Below are 10,130 nucleotides of genomic sequence, written 5' to 3'. Positions count from 1 at the left end.
AGAATCCACTTCATGCTTTCCTCCTCTAGTAGCCTTGCGAGGTCTACTATATTGTGAATTATGGACCGCCATTTCTTCAATCTTGTTCCAAGTTTGATTATCGTCAACTTTGGTAAACACACCATTTGATCCCATGCTGACAATGTTTCTTGAGTCTTCATAAAGACCATTCCAAAATTGTTGTACCAAGAACCACTCGCTAAGTCCATGATGAGGACATGAGCGACAAGTTCCTTTGAATCTCTCCCAAGCTTCATACAAAGATTCTTCGTCACTTTGCTTAAAACCCGTGATTTGAGCTCTTAGCATGTTAGTCTTTTCCGGAGGGTAGAATTTTTTGTAGAAAGCTAGAGCCAACTTCTTCCAAGAGTCAATTCCAAGAGCGGCCTTATCAAGGCTCTTAACCCATTATTTCACGGTATCAATTAGAGAAAAAGGAAATAAGACCCATCGAATTTGGTCTTGAGTCACTCCGGTTTATGAAATCGCATCACAATAGTCACAAAAAGTCTCCATGTGAGAATGAGGGTCTTCACTAGGCATCCCCCCAAATTGGCTTCTTTCGACTAATTGGATAAATGCGGATTTTGCAATGAAATTTCCGGTTACGTGTTGTGGTGTGGGAGTTCCATTGGGTAGGTTCTCCTCGGTTGGTACGGAATGTGATGAAAAGTTAGGCATTGTGGGGTGATTGTGTGGTTGATTTTGTATTGGATTCTCCTCACCTTCTCTTGCAAAAGGGTTGATGAACTCAATAGTATTTGGTTGAATATCTACAACCTTACCAATACCTCTCATAGTATTTCTAGCAAGTCTTCTATTGGTTGTCAAAGTCCTTTCAATTTCGTGATCAATGGGTAATAAGTTACCTTGTGATCTTCTAGACATGCAAAATATCAAACAACTCGAAAACAATTAGAACAAACCTTTTGGAGTTTTACTTCCCAAGGCAAAGAAAGACACAACTAATAACAATCAAAGAAAATCAAATCAAGTTAACACCGTCCCCGGCAACGGCGCCATTTTTGGTCGGTCCGCTTTGAGCTTAGATTTCGGTTACTTGTCGTTAGGAGCACCTAGACTAAAATAATATTTATAACTTCACAAACAACTCTACTACGAGTAAAAAGTCAAGTAAAGGTCGGATCCCAAGGGACGGGTATTGATGTAGGATTTTCGATTGCAAGTAGTGGTGTCTAGGGGTGTCACAATTTGGGTTGAGATAAGAAGATCACTAAACTAAATAAAAATAAAAGAAAACAAGAAAGATGACTAAAATGAGATGTAAACACTTGATTAAAAGTACTAGGGTGTCATGGGTTCATAGGGGATTCATGGAAGGTTTGGGTCCCGGAGCCGAATTACAATCCTAGGAAGGTTTATATCTTACAATCCTACAATCCTAGGAAGGTTTGGGTCCCGGAGCCGAATCAATTAGATTGTACAACACCTACAAGTCGACTTAATCCTCCATATTGAACTATATGCATGGTCTAATGAGACTCGAGTTGGTTTATGTCTTACAAGTCTCATTGAAAAGGTAAGTGATGGGTAAAAAATGCAAGGATTCATAGGCTCGCATTTCATCAAACATAACATGTGCATAAGTTGAAATCACAACAAGCAAGCAAATAAATTATGTGAACATATTAAATTAAGCATGAATCATCCCCCATGTTGGTTTCCCCTATTTCCCCATTAACCCTAGTTAAGGAAACTACTCACTCATTATCAAGTTTGACACGTTAACAAGGTTGTCAATCATATTAACAAAGCAAAACATGATGAATAAATGAAGATGATTAAATATAATTAAAAAGGGATTAAGAGAATTATACCTAATGATGATTCCAAAATAATAATGCAAAGAATAATAGAAGTACTTGATGATTGATGGAAGGTTGTCAATCTCCCAATAAACCTAAATAATCTTCAATTACCCAAAATAAAAGATGAACAATAGAGAAATTAAGGAAATGAGATTTGTATTAATACTTGATTAGAAGTTTATTACAAGATTAAAGAGAGATTAGAATAATATAAACTACACTAAAGATTGATAAGAAGAACATGATAATCTAATTAGACTAATGGGGTATTTATAGTGGGGATTAGGTGCACAAATAAGGGTTACTAAGGGTTTAAATGACGATTAAGTCCTTGAGGAATCGCTCCTCTTAAGAAAAGATGCGGGTCTCCTTTTAGCTAGTCTTCCAAAAATATGCGCATCTCGAATGAAGACAAAATGGGACGTGTTGCTCTGGAGGACAATCCGAGCGTACAAAAGGTCGGGACGAGCGGATTGTATAGCTTCTGGATGAGTGGCCTGTCAGCTTGGACGAGCAGCCTGTGGAGCTTCTGGACCAGCGTCCCGATAGGTGAGACGCTCGGATCTTAGTTCAGCTTGCCATTTCTTCTTTTCTTCTTTTCTTCTTCCAACAATCCTCCGGGATTTTGTCGGGGATGCAAGGATCTTCTTCATCATTGCCCATCTGCTACATTATGTACAAAGGCCTTCTAGTCTTGTCTTCTCTTTGATGCTTGGTCATTAGATTCGATCAATTTTGCTCTATTTTTCCATGAAAATGCAAGGTTTGCACTCCTCTCCTACCAAGCAAACAACACCTCGAAGAATATGCAAAACAAAGGACTAAAGATAGTAAATGACCTAAATATGCACTAAAAAGCATAGGAACGAAGCTAATTCGGAGACTAAATATGCTCAAATATTGATCACATCAGTGGCGTACTTTCCTTAGGTGTAGTGCTTGGATTGCGGAGGGATGCCACTACATTTTCTAGTTCTGAGACTTGTCTATTCACACTCCTTGCCCATGCAATGAAGTCGGTGATGGTAGGTGAAATGGTGGAGTAACTCCCTTCACCTTCTAATGCATGGATCTCATCTTCGACTGGAGAAATGAGGTGTGAACAATCTAAGGTAGATTCTTTATTTGTAATCATCAGAACTACAAGAGGATTATGAGTATTGTTAGGTTTACCTCCAGGAGGTATGGGTAGGCGACCGTCTTCGATCATATCTTGAAGGAAATGCTTTAGCTTGTAACATTTCTCTGTATCGCGTCCCTTACTTCTATGATATTCGCAGTATGAATTTTCGTCCCAGAACTTGGACTTCTTTTCTGGATCAGGGGTAGGCGCTATGGGTTAGAGCTTACCTTGTTTCATTAACCTCTTCAAAGCATTAGAGTACGTCTCACCAATGTTTCTGAATTTCCTTTGGGGGTTATTCTTCTTTGATGATTCAAGAAGATTAACCCCATCAGTCTTGCTAGTAGAGCCATAAGAACGACTTGTTGAGCCTTGATATCCATGACCTACCGTTTTGGACAAGAGTCCTTTAAGGATTTCATCCTCAATTCTTGTTCCTAGCACAGTTAAGTCTTTGAAGGGCTTAATGTTTTGGTATCTCAAGTGATTTGCATAAATGGACCTTAAATTATCCACGAACGTTTCCACAAGGGTAGCTTCATCTAGACGCTCGACAAGTTGTGTACTACTCTTCCTCCACCTACTTAGGAAGTCGGTGAAGCCTTCTTTCTCATTTTGGGTAAGAACCTTTAAAGTCCGCATATTGACTTGGATTTCAGCATTATCCGCGTATTGCTTAGCGAACTCGATTGCGGCATCATCCCAGGTGGCAATCTTCTTGTGCTCTAGGGAATATAACCATTGCTTAGGAATGGTGTCGAGAGATGAAGGAAATATCCTTAAGAACATCTCGGGTTTGATGCCTTTGATAGACATGTAGTTTTTGAACGCACGAATGTGGTTCAAAGGGTTTTCATGTCCCTTCAATTTCGGGATATCAGTCATGTTGAAGTTGGTTGGTAATTTGGCACTCACGGCCTCATACTTGCGATTGTTTTCCCTATAGATATCGTCTCCTTTTAGGTACATTAATTGCTCCTCCAAGTATTGGAGTCGCTTTTCAGCTTCAGTAAGACCTACTGGAGGGTTGGTTTCTGGTTGTCCAACATAGGGTGGAAGGTTGTCATTCACAACTTCATTAGGAATTTCATCTTCTGCAGGAGGTAGCCTAGTTTCTACCGCAACAATCCGGTTGTCAATAGCATTAAGGCGTTCATAAGCTTGTTCTTGACTTGTTTGGAGACGAGCGAGCGCAACTAGGATTTGATCATTACCATTTTGTGATTGTCCATTGACACTTGCGTGACTAGTTCCAGACATCTTGGAAACTGGATAAGAGATAGATGACGAATCAAAACATGATCAACCATTCTAGCACACTTACTCAAAGAAAAAACTCAAATTGTGAAGTGGGAGTGTGCCACTTGTGTCAAGTGAGGTTTGAAAATGACAAAGTTTTGAAATGTTTGTCCCGATCAACTGTAGTGTATTTGTAGGAGTGTTGACTCGAAGTGAGGTTTTGAAATGGGCTTTTGAGGCCCGACTTTTGACTCGATATTTGGACAGAGTTTCGACTCGTTTTGCGCTAATTTGGGCATTCCTAAAAAATATTTACATTTAGAAAGAGGTTTTTGATTTTACAAAATTCATCATGGTTTTGTTTAGAAAATGGTGATCACATATGATACAAGCATTCAAACAGGCATTATAACGGTATGTTGAGTGCATTTAAAAGGGTTTTTGGTTTAAAGGGTGGGTTGCCATACCGAGCAATCAAACCCGGGTCTGTGGAGAGGTCCGCGCCAAATAAGAGTAAGGCCGATTCCTAGTCCATTCCCTCGTGTAGTGAAGGCCCTTGATACAAATAGGAGTAAGCATCATGGTATGGTTGAAGTCAATCGCTATCCATCCTTAGGCCCAGATAAGAATTTGGACCGTCCAAACGGGACGATTAGTCGAATGGGTTGGGTTGGGCCTAGGAAGGCCGAATAAAATGATCTAGGAAGATCGAGTAATGAAAATCGACAACTGTCTCATATAAATTATTCCTTAACCTTGTTAAACTTTCACCATTGGCAACACGTACTTGTATTACTCCCCAGCGGAGTCGCCAAACTGTGGACACGGGGGGCTCACGGGGTCGCTTAGGAAAACAAGCGTTTGCATTTGTGGAGTCGCCACCAATTTATTATGGAAAATTGGAAACCGTTCTAATACTTCACGTCATGTTAAGACACAAAGTAGTGCCATAGACACCAAGAACTCATCACCCTTAGCATTCTATTTCTAGAATGACTCTCGTGGATGCCAATGAACACGGATGTTCACAGAGATCTGGAGTAAGGGGTGAGCATACGTATTAAGAAGCTCTTTTAATGAACACCTAATCCCGCCCGCCTCGATAGCGGCCTCTACTAATGATTAGGGAAAATCATCTATACTTGATATGTTGTCGATTATATGCATGCAATGCAACATCCATCGTTTTAATCCTAGCATGTGAGAATTAAACTATGTCGGTGAACACGTAATTTAGCACTCATTAATGTCGAAGTAAGGATTTAAGGTTGATTACATGTGAGAACAAGCAAACAATACGATAATAAAGAGTATAATAAATGAAATTCGATAATTAAAATTACAATAATTACAATGATTTGATGATTTACGTCGAAAATACATTTAAAACGGATAATTCGAGAAAAGAAAAAGAAATAAATAAGGTTAGAAAACGGACAGATTAGTAGTGATATTACGGGTAATAGTTGATTAATACGAAAACTAATAAACTAGGTCAAAGCAGAAACGGAAGTTCGGGGACAGAAATCACCCAGGAATAGCCGCAGCAGAGCTGCGTCCCTTGGACGAGGCGCAGTGGTCACTGCGTCTATTCCTGAGGTGAGTTTTGGCTGTGAAGCCAGAACTGCATATCGTTAATGTTCATTGGTGAATTTAATGATCGATTATTGGTGCTCGACTCAAGTGGAAATGATTTAACAGGTTATTTACATATAAATTGGTCATAAAAGCGATAACGAACGAACTTAAATGAATTAGAACTAATTATAGACTAATTATGAGTGAATTAAAGGTTAATAAGAGGCTAATTACAACTAACTTAGGTCAAATTATTCAGACGAAAACGAATTTAAGACGCGATAAACTGATGAAAATATATAAAAGTCGAATCCCAGAGATTTGATATTAATGACTCGAATCTCTAAAATCTGGATTTGATTTTAATGACGAAAACCCGCAAGTATTGATTATAAGGGATTTAAGTCGGGATTTAAAGATGAAAATTATAAATGTTATAATTATAATAATTATGTACGAATGAAAAAGAAGGAAAATAAGAAAGAAGAACGAAAGAAGACGAATTAACAGAAAGGCGAGGACGAAGAAGAAAAGCAGGAACTGCGGCAACCTTAGGAAGAGGTGCAACAGATGATGCGACTCTTCGAAGAGGTGCATCAGTTACTGGGTTTCTTCTCGACGTCTGTCTTCTGTTAATCCGTAAAAATAGGTTTGATAAAAGGGTTCTGTAAATCGGTTTTAAACATGCTTTCGACGTAAACCTTACAATAATTTCTACAATAATAAAACATGAGATTTACACCCTCAGACATACATGTTTGACGAATCGAGATTGACTAAGCTAACGATTAGTGATTGCTCGACTCGAATGTATGATGAAAGTCCCCTCGTAAGAGGAATTAAATTAAATTGATTAAGTTGATTGAGTGGAGTGGGTCAAATTAATCGGTCATGCAAAACGAGGCTGGTACTCAGAAGGATCCGAGCTTACGTGGTCGAAAGTTCAAGCACGTAGACGCCAATAAGCAAAGGGCACGGTCTTCGAATGCAAAGGGAGAAGAGAAGGGCGAACACTCGCGTGAGAAATATGAGGAGCGAAGGTCTCTATTTATACTAATCACACGGAGGAATTAGGGTTACGGTAAAACTGGAAACAAATCTCGAAAAGATTTGAAAATATGTAGAAAAGAGCTGGGGAATAGGCGCATCAGCCACTGCGGCTCTTGGAAGAGGCGCAGCAGGTGCTGCGTCCTTTCCCCAGGAGTTTCCTCCTGCGGAAGAAACATTTTTCGCGTTTCTGTTGTGGAATTGCGGTAGATCTCAACTTCCTTATTGTTTAAAATATAATTTCGGGATATATTTTGTCAAAACATTAAAAGATTAAAATATGGAATAGAAATATCCGGAATATTCCGACTCGCCATTTTAAACGGTTTATTAGAAAAGAAAGACAGTTTTTTACCCGGACTCCAAATGTACTCTAATTACTGTCAAAACGACCGTAACGGTGCGTAGATGACGACCAAGGGGTAGATACAAGTATTTGAGCTATCACTTGACGATAAACTTACGAATTGTGATAAATCGTTCCGTGTACCAAACATGCGGCCCAATCATCACCGGGTGGCTTGCGGGAGGTGCAGAAATGAGGTATCTACACATAGTATTGGCCCCTAGTTGCTTATATGAGGTGACGTCTCCAAGTGACTAGAGTGTGAAGAGATTGATGGCAAGTTCAAGTGCCATAGAGTCATAAGAGATGACTAGTCGATCACATAGGCAGACTGTATGAGACACTCTATCGTGCAGTGACCGCTTATAGAGTTCTGGTAATTCATAAAGCCTGGTCGTGGCAAGAGCTACTATAGTATTCTTATGAGTCAATTCTTTGACTAGAGACTGTTCGCCCAAGGTGGCACTATTTTTGAGTGACTTTGATTTATGCTCTACGACTTTCGTAACTGCGGTCAGATGGACATCTTTTGGGTCATGATGAGCTGTGGCTATTCAAAGGGAATAGTGCGATGGAAATTGTCCACCCCTTTGTTAGGGTTATCTAAAATCTCAGGGCCACTCGAGGAGAAGTGAACTGAAAATGCGTGGCCACGCTCGGAAGGTATCTACGGTAGATTATTCCGGTCAACAGTTATTCTCCAGATCGAGGAAACCACTCTAGATATGATCAAATGCAAGTACGACCTGCAAGATACCTTGCATTGAGTGGGAGATTGTAGTAGGATAAGAGAATTGGTGACGCACACTTGTCTCGGACAAGTGGGAGATTGTTGGAGTAAGTGTCCTCAACAATAGTGCGATCACATTAATAAATCTTATAATAAGAATATGTAAGGGATGATTCAATTATATAGTCAACTGATCAACATTAATCAGTAATGATTGGCTAACTAAAGTTTAACATTACTGTCGTTTGACGGTGGTGATCAGTTGATCCCTTAAGGTTACACCTATAGGACAATTCCCTTAATAGATAAGTTGATTAATTGTATATCGATACAAGTTAATCAATTCCTTAAAATTGAACAATTCATTTGTGAGTGATAATTTTTGTAACTTATTGTAATTTGATTAAATAAGATTTATTTTAGTAATTAAAAGATTTCATTACTAAAAATTCATTGTTGTTTGTGAAACAATTAAATTAAGAATGATTGAATAATTATAATTGCAAAATGTTGTGAATTATATTTATATGACCCATTTTAATAATTTTTTTTTTTTGCAAGAAAAACAAGCCGTATATTCATCCATATAGGGACTAAAGGCAAATCTTACAAAAGTAAAACCAATATGCTTATACTACTTAGACATTTAGAGACCCAACTATGTCATCCTCAAATGAGGAATGAGTAGCAAACAATAACCTTTCTCTAACTAAATACTGGACCCTTCTAATAATATAGTCAATACCATGCTCCAGGTCTTGAAAAGTTCGTAAATTCCTCTCTTCCCAAAGGCTGTAAACTACCGCACTGAGACAGCTGACAAACCATTTGGCCTTCCAATGCCTACTATGCCTCCTAGCAACAATCCAATGTAGTTCCTTTCTGAGATTCATGGTTCTACCAGTTAAGTTCATCCAAGCTAGTATCCCCTGCCAAACTGAAGCAGAGAACCTGCATTTGAAAAACAAATGCTGATGGGTCTCACACTCTTCCTTGCAGAGAACACAACGGTTCACAATCAGTATGTGTCTCCTCTGAAGCTGATCCACAGTAGCAAGTCTCTGCTGCATAGCAAGCCCTGTAAAAACACTATGCTTAGGTAGCACTTCACGAGTCCAAACAGTCCTTGCCCAGCTAGCAAACCTCCCCCTGCACCTGAACTTATCATACACAAATGAAGTTTAAGCTTATATTCTGCTGCAAACACTATGCTGACCCATTTTAATAATTGTAATCATGTATTACTAGTTATTTCGTCACAAGTAATTTATTTGTTGTAAAATGATATTTAAGGGATTAAATATGCATTAAAATACATGTAGGCATGGTGTGTGACACATGACCTACCTTATTACAAATGACAAATTGACAAACATAAAATGGATGTCCATTTTATCTATGGACCAAAAAATAGAGGGATTTATAGGTTAGTGGGTGTATTATTTAATTGTTAAATACACAATGATGACCTATTTTGTAAGTAGTCTTACATCTATTTTATTCTGAAGAACAAAAGGAAAAGTAAAGGCCACGCATTGGCCTTCTCTTGGCCTCCAAAAACAGGCACCCTCCCTCTAAAATAAGAGCTTGGCTCTTATTTTTCCATTCAACCAGTCTCACAATATTGTCTTGTGTATTTTTCCTTTCTCACTCTAAAATTGGTTTTACATCTTATAAATTGTTCAACTCTATTTCTAATATCACTTCATATTATTACTAGTGTAGTAATACTTATATATTATTAGAAATATTAAGGAATCTAATAATAACATCTAGTTAATATTATTATTAGATTTAAGGGATTGTTTTGGGTGCAATCAAGAGGATATTTTCTAATTTGAAAGTTTGAGTTTATGGAGGATCATTCCAATGTATTAAGCTCAAGAACAAGTGAAGGTAGGAGACCTTACTTGTGCCCAAAATCCGGTACATTTACTATGTAAGGAAACTCGATTTTCTTACGTATTTCATTATTTGTTGTTCATGCAACTAGATCCACATAAATATAAATTACAAGTAATTTATAAAATGATTAGATGAGTCTAATAGGGGTATATGAACCTAACATTAATCCGGCTGAGGACATATAATGGAGGGCGCAATTGCTAGTTTTGTTATAGGTAATGTTGTATGTTTCTGAAAATTGAAATTATCTAGGAAACATTGGTGAAGAAGGTTGTTAGTTGAACAAATACGAATAAACAATCACCAACATCAGTCCCGAAGAGGACTAGTGAA

The 10,130-nt window shown here is 38.2% G+C and overlaps 1 protein-coding gene and 1 non-coding gene across 2 annotated transcripts; one reads left to right on the top strand and one right to left on the bottom strand.

Moving 5' to 3' along the window:
* The first annotated feature begins 202 nt into the window (after positions 1–202).
* LOC141644675 (small nucleolar RNA R71) lies at positions 203–309 on the top strand. Its single transcript, XR_012544287.1, has one exon. It is a non-coding gene; the product is annotated as a small nucleolar RNA R71 (small nucleolar RNA).
* Positions 310–8,530: 8,221 nt separating this feature from the next.
* Positions 8,531–9,283, bottom strand: LOC141641014 (uncharacterized). Its single transcript, XM_074449692.1, has 2 exons — positions 9,267–9,283; positions 8,531–9,047 (listed from the first exon to the last, which is right to left on the bottom strand). Exons 1-2 carry the CDS (start codon positions 9,281–9,283, stop codon positions 8,531–8,533), a joined length of 534 nt encoding a protein of 177 aa, XP_074305793.1.
* Positions 9,284–10,130: the final 847 nt, after the last annotated feature.

This window comes from Silene latifolia, chromosome 2, assembly GCF_048544455.1.
Source record: "Silene latifolia isolate original U9 population chromosome 2, ASM4854445v1, whole genome shotgun sequence".
NCBI classification, from domain to species: domain Eukaryota; kingdom Viridiplantae; phylum Streptophyta; class Magnoliopsida; order Caryophyllales; family Caryophyllaceae; genus Silene; species Silene latifolia.
This window is presented reverse-complemented; position numbering and strand designations above follow the sequence as displayed.